A 16,709-nucleotide genomic window follows, 5' to 3' on the forward strand; every position below is an offset into this window, starting at 1 on the left:
TCGGTGATGAGGCGCTTGCAACGAGTCCAGAACACGGCAACACGTGCTATCTTTGCTATACCGAAGTTCAGTCACGCCTCCAACCTTCTCCATCGTCTTCACTGGCTACCGATTGAGCAGCGGATAAGCTTTAAGACACTCAGTATCATGCACAAGATACTGATAGGTATAGCCCCAGATATTCTCAACGGCCTGTGCACCTTGTATGCACCAGTCCGAGCACTGCGCTCCGCAAACCAGTGTCTTGCACACACTCCACGTATACGCAAGGCCAGATCTGGTGGTCGGTCTTTCAGATGCCTGGCACCTAAACTATGGCACTCCCTCCCTTTTTACATTCGTGTTGAACCCGATCATAACATCTTCAGACGGGTAGTAAAAACCTGACTCTTTTCTCAGATTTAGTTCCCTCCTAAATTCTCCACTCTGATCTGCTCTTAGCACTGGGACGCCTTTTTGCAGAGGCAGCCATGCGCTCTATAAATACTTTAATCTAATCAGTCAGCAAAGGATTTCATACAATCAAAGACTGAACTCCAGGCCAATGGTTTTTATATCCAAAGATATGGTTGTTTTATTTTTTAGAACCAACAGGCATAAAAATATACTTTGCTAGATATGAGAACTCTCATGTAATTACTTTGCAAGGAAGCAATAACGTTGGTGAACACAATAGGTACAAGCGTTGCTGAAGCATTGAGCTCAATGGTTTGTTACCTTAAAAGTACAGTTGATTATAGTACAGATTACTTTAGTAGTTCCAGGACTAGATCCTAGATTCAGTCCTGGGGTCTAAGCTGAAACCAGATTAGCAAAAACGGTTTAGTTACTGTGGTGAATTTTCATGAATATAAAGCTGTTTTAAAAGTCCACACTTAGAAACTTTTCAATGACAATCTGGCAATGCTATTCAATGGGAGAAAATTCAGGTTGTAGGTTAAGTATGATCGCGTTACTTTTGTAATCCAGTACTTGGGTTCTAGGGCCAGCACTGGGGTCTGAACATAAAACAGGTAGGTAATTGCGTTTCAGTATTTCGTAGGATTTTTAAAGCATATTTCAAGTTTTCAAAAGTAGACACTTAGAAGAAATTTCATAGAAAAGCAGACAATGGGTTCCTATGAAGAAAATACAGATTACTAGTAAACCCGCTCGGGATTACTTTTGCTGTTCAGTCCTGGGCTGCAAGGTACAGTTCTGGCTTCTCGCCTGCTTGCAGGTGAGTACTTCGGAATTCGTAATTCGGCTGATTTTATGTGAATATTTGCAGTTTTCAAAACTTCGCACTTAGAAAATGTTCGAGTTAAAATGGGTCAATGTTATCCAATGGCAGGTAAGTGAGTTACCAGTTTCCAGGTGAGTACTTGGCTGGTGAAGTTAAGGTTCCGGGTATAGACTCATGGGTCCACCAGGGTCAGGTAAGTCCAGTCGGTTCCACCCTAGCAAGCAGGGCCGGCCGGGTGCAGAGGTAGGTATGCCCAATGATATCCAATGGGGGAAAGGGGGCCTTCGGTTGGTGGCTGCTGGCTAGCAGGCCACGCGGCTACGGGAGCTGGGCTCCTGGTCACTTGCTCAGGGCAAGGGGGAAGTAGGGTAGGACAAAGATGGCACAGCCAGCGGCACTCGGGCAGCTGGGGGCAGCGTGCTCTTGAGCCGTCGGGCGCTCAATGTTATCCAATAGGAAAGGTCAACAAGCATTTACAATGCAATGGTTTTGCCTTTGTTAAAGTTAGAGCTATTGGCATTGCTCTTGACATTATTTTTATTTATGGTTTTTTTAACATAAATAAATGGCATTGTCATTTACAATGCCACTAGCTTTATCTCTCGCAAATGACACACACAAACACCCACAGAGAGCCCCCCCAACACACACGGCCCCCCCACACACACACAGCCACACAGAGCCCCACACACACAGCCACACAAAGCCCCCCACACACACAGCCACACAAAGCCCCCCACACACACCCACACAGAGCCCTCCACATACACCCACACTGAGCCCCCCCACACACCTTCTGGCCCGTTATCTTTTCTCCTCATTAAATAACTGCCACGCCCCTTTCTTTGTTCTGAAAATGTACCTACATGTAAGAGTGCAAGAGGCTAAAATGTGAATGCACTTGTGTTTAAGAGACCCATGGAACTTCAGTTCTAATTGATATCCTGATGCCGGTAAGCAGAAATGTCAGCAATAGATGTTGGCATTCTTTACATGCATTTCACTTGTCGCCGTAAAGCTCTACTTTCGCCTCTATTATAATGTTTCACCTTGAAAACACAGTGGCACTCTTCGAGTTGGTGGCACCCAGTAGAACACAGGAGCAAGGACTTCACACTACCTAAAATACATGGACGAGCTACAAATGATCACGTTCGCTGTCCCATGATAGCTACAGCACAACAGCGAAATAAATGGCATTGTCATTTACAATGCCAATAGCTTAATCTCTCGCAAATGCCACCCACATACACCCACACAGAGCCCCTCCACACAGAGCTCCCACCCACAGACACAGGGCCCCCCCACACAGAGCCCCCCACACACAGCTCCCCACACACAGCCACACAGAGCCCCCACACATACCCACACAGAGCCCCCACACACACTGCGAGCCCCCCCACACAGAGCCCTCCACACACCCACACAGAGCCCCCCACACACCCACACAGAGCCCCCCCCACACACCCACACAGAGCCCCTCACACAGCCCTCCACACACCCACACAGAGCCCCCCACACACCCACACAGAGCCCCCCCACACACTGCAAGCCCCCTCCAGGCAAAACCTAAAAAATGCAAGTTCCAAATATTCATGGATTTACCACAAACATAGCACCTTTACGCAGGACCAGAAGCAATTACACCATGAGGCATTTAAAAGTTTCAGTACATTAGTTATTCAGTTGCCATGAAATAATGCTTTAGGCCCTGGAACACCAATGGTAAACACACGTAGCCGCCTGTCTCAGTCCCTGTATTTTTATCTATTTATTTATGCAACTTTATATAGCGCGGACTTTACCCGAAGGTGTCACGCAGGACAAGAAGCAATTACACCATGAGGCATTTAAAAGTTTCAGTACATTATTTATTCAGTTGCCATGAAATAACGCTTTAGGCCCTGGAACACCAATGGTAAACACACGTAGCCGCCTGTCTCAGTCCCTGTGTTTTTATCTATTTATTTATGCAACTTTATATAGCGCTGACTTTACCCGAAGGTGTCGGAGCGCTTCACTGAAGTACCAATAATGAAATGAATGTGTGGTGACTTGTGGTGACATCGAGTTGCATTACTAGCCTGTGACATACGAGAAGGTCGTGTTTTTCAGCTGGCAAATGACGGAAGTAGAGTGCCCCATAGGGTCTGCTTCAGTGTTCATTGTTGGCTTTACCGGGGAATGCCCTGGCACTCTTCAAGCACTGCTCTTCATGCACACTCTCGTCCTTCAATTCCCTCCCCTAGTACTCTTCCCACACGGTCTCCTCCTCTTACACTACACTCTTCTCATCCGTCCCTCGCCCTTCGTCTGTTGTGAAGAAGATTGTCTATTGAGCAAGTGCTAGCGTGCCTCATTCACACACTTACCTCGCTGCCCGCGATGGTCCGGAACCCAGCCGGCATGGCTCCGACCTGGGTGGGACGCTGTTCAGGCCTCGACCAAGGTGAAAGGTCACAGGAGGGTGGACCCGCTGAGCGCTGCTCCTGCAAGAAGTCTCCAGGAAGCCATGGGATGGGGGCACAGGGAGGGACCCTTTAAGGATGATGGGCGCCGTGTGGGCGAGGACGTCTCCTTGGCGCTGCTTTTGGGAGCTCTGAGGAGTGAGTGGGCAAGGAGGGGTGTGGAGGGCGGGGTAGGGCTGGCACGGGTGGGTGCAGAGGGGAGGTGAGTGTGCTCGGCTTCACAGGGGCTGGAACGTCCTTCAGAGCGGAGTTCCTGCCCTCCGCCTGCCCCTCCCCGCCACACCGCCCAGATCCGCGCATCACCGCCGCGACCCCGGACTCATAACCGCTAAGAAAACACACCGCCAGCGGCCCGGGACCCGTGAGCAACATCGGAGGAGCCGCGCTGGGATTGGCTCGCTCAGGGAGGCTCGCCTGAGAAGGACACGCTGCCATTAGTCCACCGCCAGGGTCTACACGAAGGAGCCGCGCTCCTATTGGCCGAGGACCGGGGAGGCGTGCTGCGTCATCAGGGGCTCGTCCCGAGAGCCGCGCACGGATTGGACGCGCGCCTGTGCCCCTCGAGAAGAGGCGCTGCTGCCGGGGAGTCCTCCTGCCAGCCCCTGGGCCCTCGCGTGACTGCTGCCTACCCCGCGTGTGGCGAACTCGTCACCAGAGATCCCCGACTGTTGTGGGGGCATAACGAGGAGCACGGGGAAGGTGACCGGAAGCGCTGAGAGCGCAGGAGAGACGGGGAACTCGCTGTCCACTCTTCCTCCGGATGACGTGGCGGAGGCTCGGCCGGCTGGGCCAATCCCAGCGCGGCCCTGGCTGGAGACACATAGCTGCTTCTTTCGGGCCGGATCTCGCTGCGGGCAGCATCTCCGGTCTCCCTCACAACACGGGAGACCGGCAAGGCAGGAAATGGCTTCCCCAAGGAAGGGGGAAGCGGAAACCACGTCCTCCCGGCCCCGCCCACAACCAGGCGGCGGGCCGGACATCTTCTTCCGGTGTTTCCAATGCCGGCCCAGATTCGGGGGCGTTCCCGAGAACAGGCTTTCGGCTGACGTCGCCAAAAGCCAAAAATTCTCGGGAACGCCCCCGAATCTGGTCCTGCATTGACGGACAAACGTGTCTTCCAATGGCTAGCCTCCATTTATGGAGCTAGCCAATGGAAGACGGGGGCGGATTCCAATCCCTATACTATACTCATTAGGTTTTTCCTAGCACATGCGTACTTCGTACGCATTGGCTAGACAAAACCTAAAAAGGAACAAAGGCTGCAGGCTCGGGGACGGAGACTCTCCAGGGGCGACCAGCATTTCGAGAGGTAAGTTGGGATCTTGGAGCACAGGTAGGTACCCCAAAGGGAGGCACAGTGGGCTGTAGGGCGCCGGTTGCAGGGGTGTCTTTAGGTGTCGGAAAAGCTTACCCTCCGCTGGTCGCGGTTAGGGTGGCCCCTCCTCGACGAACCATCGGCTGGTTCGTCGAGGAGGGTCTTTGGGCACTGGACTTCGGGTCCCAGTCGCCAGGGGGACTTCCTTGTGGTCTTGGTTCGATTGGGCCCGGCCCTGGCTCGGCGGGTGCAGAGTGGACTTGTCCGGAGCTTCTTGGTTGGCACCAGGTGGGTTGTTGCAGCAGAGCCTCTGATGATGGGAGTCTCAGTCTTTAAGAGGGTCAAGGCAGGCAGGTCCTCTGGGTGTCCCAAGGTTGCTGTCCGCAGGAGTCGCTGGGATTAGGCAGGAGCAGGTTCCAGGATCGACAGGCCGGTAGGGTTGGGGACAAGTCAGTTGTTGTCGTCCTGTTGTTAGCAGCTGCACGGCGGGTCTTCTTCTTCTTGATCTTCTTTCTTCTTTTCATATCGGTATCTGAGGAAGGAAGGTTCAGGGAGCCTCGTCTCCCCCACCTGAGGGGTGAGGTTGGCACAGGCTGGCACACCCCCCTTCCTGACATAGTTTTTCCTGACAGTCTTCCCGCCAGAGTGGGGGTTAGAACTGGTGGGGGCTAGTTGCTGGGTACAGCAAATGGTCTGGAGAAGCTCACAGAGGCGGCATGCCTTTGAAGCTTCCCCCTGCCCATCCTGGAGGAGGAGACGTAGCACCTCGCCCAGGATGTGCATTGTTGCAGGCCCTTGGAGAGTGGGGGTCTCTCCACCCAGGAACATGTCTGCTGTGTGGCAGCCTCTGCAGCCACTCAGCCCAGATGTAGATTGTAGGTTAGGTTTTCAGAGGGTATCTCTAAGATGCCCTCTGGTGCATTGTACATTAAATCCCACACTGGCATCAGTGCGGGTTCAATGTGCTGAGAAGTTTGGTACCAATTTTGTCAGTCTTCAGTGTAGGCATTATGGTGCTGTGGAGTTCCTAATGACAACCTCCCAGCACCATATACTCTTAATGGCATCACTGCACTTACAGTGCCTAAGAATGGCCCTGGGTACTGTAGGGGCACAGGGCTCATGCACCTGTGCCCACACCTCTGGCATAGGGCACCCAGCTAAAGGGGTGACTGAAGTAAGCTAGGGCAGTGGGTTCTGTGGGCATGGCACACAGGTATAGTTCTGTACTTAGGCACTCAGCCTGCAAAGGCAGAGTGTGGGTGCCAGGGTACATGACCCCTCAGGGTGGCACAATAAGTGCTGCAGCCCTCAAGGGTCTTCTCTGGTCACCATGCCCTGGGTACCTAGGGTACCATTTACTAGGGGCTGACAGGTGGCCAGAGATGCCAATTGGGTTTTTAGTTTCAGCACAGTTTTAGGGAAGAATCACAGGCCCTGGGTACCTGGTTGGCAGGAACCCAGGGAACACTCATTCAAAGCACATCAGCAGTTCGGAAAAAAGTGGGGGCATACCAAGATCAGAAAGATGGCATTTTCTCACAACTATAACAATAGCACAAATACATTTGGCATACCAGGCTGGGAGAGAAAAGGGTCAGGCCTGCAAAACCTTGCATCAACATTGCTTCCACTTCATGCCTTTGGTATCCAACTCTTGCAGGTTTTTCTTCATCTCTGGTTTCTCCTTTCATCCATGTTATTCCAACTTTCTCTTATTCCGTTCTTCCCCCTTTTCTGCTTTTCTCTCTCCAGAGTCAAAAGTCTGATGATGTTAATCAGTCCTGGTCTCAAAGCTTTGGTAGTGGGCCCCACCCAGTGCTTATTTTGTAAACGAATGAGTGCCAGGGCTCAAAGCTCTGCTCAGAAGCCCTCATCCTGCGATGTTATAGCCTGCTGCCGAAGGCGATGCCCGTTGGTAAAGGCCCTAAATACTAGTCATATGCCCGGGCAAGGGCATATGACTAGAATGTTCTAAATTAAAAAGGGAGAAACCGAAAGACAAACATTGGAATGTTGAAGTAGAATGCTTATACCAGCCATTATAAGCTTGGAGCGACCCCATTGTTTTTAATTGAGCTCTCAACATTCCACTGTTCTTATACCAGGACGCCCAGCTCTTCTCTACTCTTCACATAATAAACTCCCCTTCTCCTGTTTATTTATAATTAAAGTCATGAAATAGACCCCACTCTTCCCACTGCCACAAAACAGTGGTTCAGGCACTGATCTCATCTTGCTTCGACTGCTGCAATGTGCTGCTGAAATGTACTTTTTGTTGGTCTCCCAGACTATTCACTGTCCAGGCCGTAACATATAGAGAATGCCACTGCACGCCTTAATCTCGGCAACAAACTGAGTTCTCCAGTCTTAGGGCATCTGACAAATCTACAGCAGATTCTACAGTATCTTTAAGCCTTTTGCGATAAGGACGTACACTCACACTCCTCCAAATATGTCAAGTCTTGTTTCACAAGCTATTTATTTCACTCCTAGATCTCTCATCTCCATTTCCTGCATTCTCTTGCCCGTTCCTTATTTTATTAACCCCTTCCCTGCTCATGACGAGCTCAGCTCGTCATGAGGCACGGTTGAGCTGTGCTTATGACGAGCTGAGCTCGTCATGTATAATGGGAACTCATTGAGTGCCGCACAGGAGAAAAATCTCCCTAGCAGCCAAGGTGTTAAAACTCAAATGTGAGGCTGTGTCTTGTCCATGGTCAACAGCAAAGCCTCAAACGACTTCCATGCTGACATTCGATCAGCCTCTAGTGCGAACTTAAGGAAAAGACGGAAGACCCACCTCTTCTCTGCCTAACTAAGCTTTTTGTTCACTGCCAGGGCACCCTTTGAGGGCTTAACACATTTCCAATCAATTAATCGAGAAGAAGTGGTCATCTTTATTTTAGTTAAAAAAGTATTGGAACTAGAACAAAAAAACAAATGGTAAATGTCTTCCGAACGATGCCCATATAAAAATAACTACAGAAATCAGGAAATGTAAATTGTTGATCATTTGGGATTGTGCTGCTGTTTAAGGGGTGTGATTACAGAATCCAATTATTCTTTTTGTTCATACAAATTACAATAGTAAGGGCATCTGTGATACAGTTTTTTTTGTAAACCATTTTCAGTCTCTGGTAACGATGGATCTGTACGATTACCAATGGGAGGTGATCCAGCCGGCGCTTGAGGGAAAAAACATCATAATTTGGCTCCCAACAGGATCCGGGAAGACCAGAGCAGCAGTGTATGTGACCAAGCGACACCTGCAGACTAAGCGCAACGCCAAGGTGGCAGTGCTGGTGAACAAGGTATCGTATTTATGGTGCTGTTGACCATGGGAGCAGTGTTTTTGGTGCTATTGTGGGACAGTGAATGGCTGGTGCCATTGACCACTTAAATAGACTGAGGGCCTGCTTATGAGTTTGGTGGTGCGGGAGCAGGGGTAGCACACCACAGCCCCGCTTCCGCACTGCAAACTCGACTGCCGGCCACACACCAGATTATGACAGTTCTTGCTGTCTGGCAAGCGGTCCTTTGGCGTTCCCACTGCGGTGCATTAAAAAAAGGCACAGCAATGGGATCACCAAAGCAAGTTCTTGCAGGGCCTGGTCTGCACCCCAATGGCCTGAGGCAGCCCAATGGCCTGAGGCAACACCTTAGTTTCCTCAACGCCAGCAGTTTCATGGCTTGAACACCGCCTTGAGACCGCTGGCAGTGAGGAAACACATAAAATGCTTGGTATGGCTGCAACTGCCCTGCCAAACATATTACGGCCTCACACCGTTGCGTCACTGACCTGCATCGCGGATCCCTGTCCTCAAAACGGTTTTATTGCCGTACTTGTAATACGGCAGTCGGGCCACTGGTTCGGTGGTCTCCGACCGCCACTGCACCTCCACGACAGGTTCGGCGGTCCAACGGACTGCCAAACTTGTGACCAGGCCCTAAATTCTTGATACATTTTACTGCCAAAGGTAAATTCAGGAAGAAGAGCAGGTAAATCTAGAACCTCATGTGCTTTTTTGCACCAAACTGTTCAGTTCATGCATATGAGTTCCTGGCCCTTAGCGGCTGGCACACACAGTTTAGCCTCCAGATCTGAAGTTCCTTCTGGAGATGTCATGGGGCCGTCAAAGTGAAGAGGGTGTTGAACCAGCCAAACCACCTTTCAGCTGTTAGTTGATACTTCTGGTAATTACTCCACAATACCCTTCCACCTCCCCCCAGGACTCTGCCAATTTGGTGGAAGACCCTGGTGCTAGCTATCTTTTGTGGTCCGTATGCTGCCGTCGTGTGTTTTCTGAGGTCAAAGTTTAGCTGACTTCTCGTTTGCTGCTGTGACTTCTGCTTTCCTGGGACAATATAGGCAGAGGAAAAAGAGATGCACTTCAGTTTTGAGAGAGACCTTGTTTTCTTTACCGGTGAAACACTTGCTGTTGGGTGCTAGAGCAGAAGCAATATCTCTCCATCTCTCTCTCTCTCTCTCTCTCGTTCCTTTTAGTTTACCCATCCTCTTTTCCCCCTTATGCTGTAGGGTTGGCTACGGCTGTTTAAACAGGCAGCGGATTCTGAGCACTAGGGGATCAGGAATGTTATTGTATAGGTGGATTAGGAAGGTTAGTGTCTAGGTGGATTAGGAAGGTTAGTGTCTAGGGAATTAGGAAGGTTAATGGCTAGGTGGATTCGGAAGGGTAGTGCCTAGGGGATTAGGAAGGTTAGGTTCTAGGTGGATTAGGAATTCTAGTGTCTAGGTGGATTAGGAAGGCTAGTGCATAGGGGATTAGGAAGGTTAGTGTCTAGGTGGATTAGGAATGCCAGTGTCTAGGTGGATTAGGAAGGCTAGTGCCTAGGGGTTAGGAAGGCTAGTGTCTAGGCGATTAGGAAGGTTGGTGTCTAGGTGGATTAGGAATGCTAGTGTCTAGGTGGATTAGGAAGGCTAGTGCCTAGGGTATTAGGAAGGCTAGTGTCTAGGGGATTAGGAAGGTTAATGTCTAGGTGGATTAGGAAGGCTAATGTCTAGGGGATTAGGAATGCTAGTGTCTCAGTGGATTAGGAAGGTTAGTGTCTAGGTGGTTTAGGAATGCTAGTGCCTAGAGGATTAGGAAGGCTAGTGCCTAGAGGATTAGGAAGGCTAGTGTCTAGGGGATTAGAAAGGTTAGTGTCGAGGTGGATTAGGAATGCTAGTCTCTAGGTGGATTAGGAAGGCTAGTGCCTAGGGGTTAAGAAGGCTAGTGTCTAGGCGATTAGGAAGGTTAGTGTCTAGGGGATTAGGAATGCTAGTGCCTAGGGGATTAGGCAGGCCAGTGTCTAGGGGATTAGGAAGGCTAGTGTCTAGGTGGATTAGGAATGCTAGTGTCTAGGTGGATTAGGAATGCTAGTGTCTAGGTGGATTAGGAATGCTAGTGTCTAGGTGGATTGGGAAGGCTAGTGCCTAGCGGATTAGGAAGGCCAGTGTCTAGGGGATTGGGAATGCTAGTGTCTAGGGGATTAGGAAGGCTAGTGTCTAGGGAATTAGGAAGGTTAGTGTCTAGAAGATTAGGAAGGCTAGTGTCTAGGTCATTAGGAAACTATGGTCTAGGGCATTAGGAAGAATAGTGGCTAGGGCATTAGGAAGGCTAGTGTCTAGGGGATTAGGTATACTAGTGTCTAGGGGGAGTAGGAAGGCTGGTGTCTAGGGGTTTAGGAAGGCTAGTCTCTAGGTAGGATTTGGAAGCTAGTGTCTAGGGGATTAGGAAGGGAAGTGTCTAGGGGATTAGGAAGACTAGTGACTAGGAGATTAGGAAGGCTAGTGTCTAGAGGATTAGGAAGGCTAGGGTCTACAGGATTAGGAAGGACACTGGTACTGGTCATCCTGTGGTGTCGGGCCCCACGCAAGGAACCCTGGATCAGAGATGGCATGCACATTAGAATTAAAGGCAGTCAGATAGTCTGTCTAGAATATGTCTTTGTTTATTCTTAGCTAAACTGGGGCAGCATAAATGACGCCCCACCGGGACAAAGTCACAGTTCAGTAGACTGCGATGGATCGACGGCCGAATGTAGGGACCAAGTTTGGTCCCATGAAGAAAGTACCTTAAATCCTTGTTGCAGAGTGTTGCAAGATCCTGCGTTGAGGGCGCGTTGTACAGCAGCGGTTCAGAAGGGTTGTGGGTGGCAAAGCAGGGTACTGTGCATGAAATGTATCTTGCGGAAGCAGTCTTGAGGAGCTGCGGGCTGCGATGAGAGGCCTTGTGGCGGAGATGAGTCACATAGCGGCAGTTCCAATGCGAAGTTGAGAGGAGCTGCATTGGTTCTGCCCAAATGACCACTGCTGGGTTTGCAAAGTACCTTCAGGCCCACTTCCAAGGGTCGAGGACTGGGGTGACCCACTTCAAGGGGGAGGGGGGTGCAAGACGCACAGCAGACTGAGTGCTGGTCCTGGGTTTAAGTTGGTTGGAGCCTTTTCCTGCCTTTTAGGCTCCTATAGGAGGCCAGCCAACTAGCCTTTGGAATAACTCTGGTAGTCGACGGTTCAAGCTGCAGGTCCAGCCCTTTTCACTCTTGTAGCATGGCGGCAGTGTAGCATCCTTCCTTGCAGCAGAGGAGCACAGTGGTCCTCCTGAGTCTTCCACAGGTCCAGAGGTGTACTGAAGAGTTAGGTCTGATTTTCAAACTTGGGTCCAGCTTTGAAGTAGGAGAAGGTTCTGGAGGTTTTTCTCAGAGGGGTCCCTGACTCTCTGCTTTGGCTGCAGCTTGTCTGGTGGCACAAGAGACTATTGTGTAAACCCTTTGTGAGTGTGATGAGGCACAGCCTTTGTGATGTGCATGTGCGGTAGGCGACAGCTATCACCTCCCATCAATTCCGAGATGCCGATTCTGTCAGCACTTATTCCCCCTTTGTTTCACTGTCTGCTAGCAACACACAAACACCATCTGCCAGCAACACCTAGTCATGTGACCCAGTATACTGGTCGCAGACACCAAGTGGTTGGGACAAGAAAGTGCCAACTTTCTAAAAGTGGAATTTTTAGAACTGGGACTTAAAATCCAACTTCACAGTTAAAGAGGGTTTTAAATTACCACTCTTTAGAGACCAAACTCAACATTCCTTTTGCTCTCAAATGAAAGTTATCACTTATTACATGTAATAAGATAACACAATGTTATCCTATGGAAGATGTAAGCGCCACTCACAGTAGTGAACAACGATGTAGGACAAGACAAGACAAGACTGTGACAAGAAAGAAGGGTGCAGCCAGGGAATAATTAATACCACTGTGGTGGGCCCTTGCTGGCAATCCTAAAAATACTTTATCACAGGTCTTGTGAGACAGGCAGGCAGCTTCATTGTATCCTTAGTTCCGCCTGTCCACTGGTATTCAAGTTCAAGGATTGGTTCTCTTTGCGTAATACTTTTCCTTGTGTAAATGTCTTTCATGTTGCAATTTGTTTTGTATGTAACATCATGTAATAAGTTGTATTTTGGTGTCGTGAATTTTGAGTATCCACTGTGAACTTCTTTACACTTGTATATATTTTGCACACAATTGTATGTTGTTGATTCAACTGTTTTGACAGGATTTCCTTTGAAGACATATAGATGAATTTATGAAACTCAATTTAAAATGAGAATACATTTTTTGTAATACAAAACGTGTGGTTCACGCAAGCACAAATTGGCTGTGTGTGTCCTAATTCATCGTAAAGCACACATGACTATCCATCTTGTTCTGTTTAACAACTGGGTACAAGTCAGGGGTGTCCACTAGCCCCCTCACTATTTTTACTGGCATTAGAACCCCTGATTTGTGACATCAAACTTAACACAAACATAAAAGGGGTTAATATTAACGGCGTAGAGACTAAGCTTACCGCATACGCTGATGACATTCTAATAGTAACGGAACAGCGGAAGACTTCAATCGACGCCCTGATAGAAACCATAGCAGAATACTCGGGGCACTCGGGATATAAACTTAACAGGGATAAATCAGAATGCAAACCATTAAACATCCACTGCACTTAGGACATTCTAGGGGAGTCAGGCCTAGCCTGGCAAACAGGATATATCAAATATCTAGGGATACACTTTGGGAGTGACTAATCAACACAATAAGCCACAACGAGAAACTACTGCTAGAAAAGATCAAGAAACTCCTGGAATCCTTTTCCCCAAAATTCATAACGTGGTGGGGCAGAGTGGAGACTATCAAAATGATGATCACCCCAATGATTAACTATCTACTCACCATGCTTCCTCTTTCACTAACCGCGGACTTTCACCGCAAAGTAGATATCCTGATCTCAAAATTTCTCTGGCGGGGGAAAAAGCACAGATCAGTATCAAAAAGCTAAGACTAGGGAAAAACCAAGGGGGAGTAAACTTGGTAGACTTCAGAACATTCCAGTTAATTTTTTTGGCGAAGCAAGGGTCTTACTGGATATCACCCCTTAATGGCTAACACCGCCGTGGCTCCAAGTAGAGAGGGCCATCGTTCACAGCCTAAGCCCCCTGACGCTGCTACAGCAAATGAGCACAACCACGCCTCCAAATCCATTTTAAAAAATACAAAAATTGCACTACTAAAGGTAGATGGGAAACTGGAGGTCAGCATCAAGGGCACTAAGATAGAGTCATTCTGGGCCAACAGTAAGATCCGATACAAAGGGAAATGCCTAGCTTTCGACACATGGATTCAGAATGGTATCCACCACGCCTACCAACTAGAAGATGGTGCATATCCCACCACTTTCACAGACCCCATGGCTAGTCATAACCTAGCAGACATCGAATTTTATAACTTCTTGAAAATCAGGACGGCCTTGACCAAAGCCAAACTATCCACAGCAAAGCAAGTCAAGTCAAGTCGGAATTTATATAGCGCACTACATACCCGGAGGGTCTCAAGGCGCTTGAGGAAGGGGGGAGGATTACTTATCGAATATCCAGATTTTAAGCTGTTTTCTGAAGGCAAGGTGGTTCTGAGTAAGGCGGAGGTGGATGGGAAGGGAATTCCAGGTTTTGGCCGCCAAGTAGGAGAAGGATCTCCCTCCCATGGTGGCTTTGTGGATGCGCGGAACAGCGGCGAGGGCTTGGTTGGACGAACGCAACTGGCGGGTGGGGGTGTAAAAGGAGAGGCGCGTGTTGAGACAATCAGGTCCAAGTTCGTAAAGGGCTTTGTGTGCGTGGGTGAGGAGACGGAACCTTATCCTCTTGTTGATGGGGAGCCAGTGAAGGTCTTTCAGGTGAACGGAAATGTGGTCTGTGCGGGGGATGTCTAGTATGAGTCTGTCTGAAGCATTTTGGATGCGTTGGAGTTTTTTCTGTAGTTTTGCGGTGGTACCGGCGTAGAGGGGGTTTCCGTAGTCCAGACGGCTTGTAACCAGTGCGTGGGTGACCGTTTTTCTTGTTTCGGTGGGGATCCAGCGAAATGTTTTTTTGAGCATGCGTAGGGTGTTGAAGCATGATGATGAGACGGCGTTGACTTGTTTGGTCATCGAGAGTGAGGAGTCCAGGATGATGCCCAGGTTCCGTTGGTATGGGGGCTTTTCCTAAGGCTGTTGGCCACCAAGAGTCGTCCCAGGCGGAAGGGGATGCACCTAAGATGAGGACTTCCGTTTTGTCCGAGTTCAGTTTCAGACAGCTGTGCTTCATCCACTCGGCTACTTCTTTCAACCCTTCATGTAGGTTGGTTTTGGCGGTGATTGGGTCTTTGGTGAGTGAGAGAATTAGCTGAGTGTCATCAGCATAGGAGATGATGTTAAGGTTGTGTTGACGTGCGATGGTTGCGAGGGGGCTCATGTAGACGTTGAAGAGGGTGGGGCTGAGTGATGATCCTTGCGGGACGCCGCAGATGACTTCGGTGGCCTCTGACTTAAAAGACACAAGACAAAACACACAAGATATTGGCAAAACATTCAACCCCAGTCACAGATCTGGGTTTAATCCATCATTATTTTGCTCACCAAGCCACCCCAGTTCAGACATGGCCATGTGCAAATCAGTCTTGACCCTGTGCCTCATGGGAACAGTCCAGCCCAAATTGCCAAGCCATGTCTTCCCTGGACCGAAATCAAGCATCCTAGGACCGGTTTCTGACTATCAGCCATCTTCAGCCAGGATAGCTTGACTCCAGTGGCACAGTGAGCACAGGACCCACGTCTGGGCATACCCTTCCCACATAGGGTGAACAGCAAAACACACAAGGTGATGAACGGAATGTTGCACAATGGCAAAACATTCAACCCCAGTCACAGATCTGGGTTTAATCCATCATTATTTTGCTCACCAAGCCACCCCAGTTCAGACATGGCCATATGCAAATCAGTCTTGACCCTGTGCCTCATGGGAACAGTCCAACCCAAACTGCCAAGCAATCTCTTCCCTGGACCGGAATCAAGCATCCTAGGGCCGGTTTCTGAATATCAGCCGTCTTCAGCCAGGATAGCTTGGCTCCAGTGGCGTAGTGAGCACGGGACCCACGTCTGGGCATACCCTTCCCACATAGGGTGAACAGCAAAACACACAAGATGATGGACAGAATGTTGCACAATGGCAAAACATTCACCCCCAGTAACAGATCTGGGTTTAATCCATCATTATTTTGCTCACCAAGCCACCCCAGTTCAGACATGGCCATGTGCAAATCAGTCTTGACCCTGTGCCTCATGGGAACAGTCCAGCCCGAATTGCCAAGCCATGTCTTCCCTGGACCAGAATCAAGCATCCTAGGACCAGTTTCTAGCTATCAGCCGTCTTCAGCCAGGATAGCTTGACTCCAGTGGCGTAGTGAGCATGAGACCCACGTCTGGGCATACCCTTCCCATATAGGGTGAACCGCAATACACACAATATGATGGACGGAATGTAGCACAATGGCAGAACATTCACCCCTAGTCACAGATCCGGGTTTAATCCATCGTTATTTTGCTCACCAAGCCACCCCAGTTCAGACATGGCCATATGCAAATCAGTCTTGACCCTGTGCCTCATAGGAACAGTCCAGCCCGAACTGCCAAGCCATGTCTTCCCTGGACCAGTATCAAACATCCTAGGACCAGTTTCTGGCTATCAGCCGTCTTCAGCCAGGATAGCTTGACTCCAGTGGCGTAGTGAGCACGGGACCCACGTCTGGGCAAACCCTTCCCACATAGGGTGAACAGCAAAACACACAAGATGATGGACGGAATGTTGCACAATGGCAAAACATTCACCCCCAGTCACAAACTATCCACAGCACAACCGCCAATCTCCCGGTACATAGCAAGCATCAATAAGCTACGACACCAGGTTTCACACCTGTACAAACTATTACGCCCAAAAGCTTCCAAACTCAATGACAAGACTGTCACCTAGTGGGAAAATCAAGCCAAAGTCACATTTAACGAACACGAACTGGCCAAACTATGGGCTTCTGCCTCATGCAATAAAATCTCCCCAGTGCTATCACAAAGAAAATTCTGGCTACTCCACAAGGCTTTTTGGACTCCTGCATGCTTATTCTCACTAGGGCTAAGGGAAGATGAACTATACTGGAACCAGGGAAAGGGGGACCTAGCACACCTGATCTACTATTGACCAACACTCAAAACATTCTGGGGGACAATCTTTGGGTTTATAAATAGGGTACTGGGCTGTAAGCTAACAAATGATTTTTCCTCCCTCGCCACCGCATTCAAGACCGCAGACCTAAGATCAGATCACGATAGAGATCTT

At 49.3% G+C, this 16,709-nt stretch overlaps 1 protein-coding gene across 2 annotated transcripts in view; it reads left to right on the forward strand.

Annotated features, from left to right (window-relative positions):
* The window catches only part of LOC147717191 (ATP-dependent RNA helicase DHX58-like), a 144,066-nt gene that overhangs the window by 12,685 nt on the left and 114,672 nt on the right, over positions 1–16,709 (forward strand). For both annotated transcript variants that reach the window (XM_086924142.1, XM_086924141.1), the window contains one exon: positions 8,143–8,322. In XM_086924142.1, the coding sequence (XP_086780268.1) occupies positions 8,155–8,322 (168 nt within the window). In that variant the 5' untranslated portion in view covers positions 8,143–8,154. The remainder of the gene's footprint in view (positions 1–8,142; positions 8,323–16,709) is intronic.

This window comes from Lissotriton vulgaris, chromosome 5 (genome assembly GCF_964263255.1).
Source record: "Lissotriton vulgaris chromosome 5, aLisVul1.2, whole genome shotgun sequence".
Lineage (NCBI taxonomy): Eukaryota > Metazoa > Chordata > Amphibia > Caudata > Salamandridae > Lissotriton > Lissotriton vulgaris.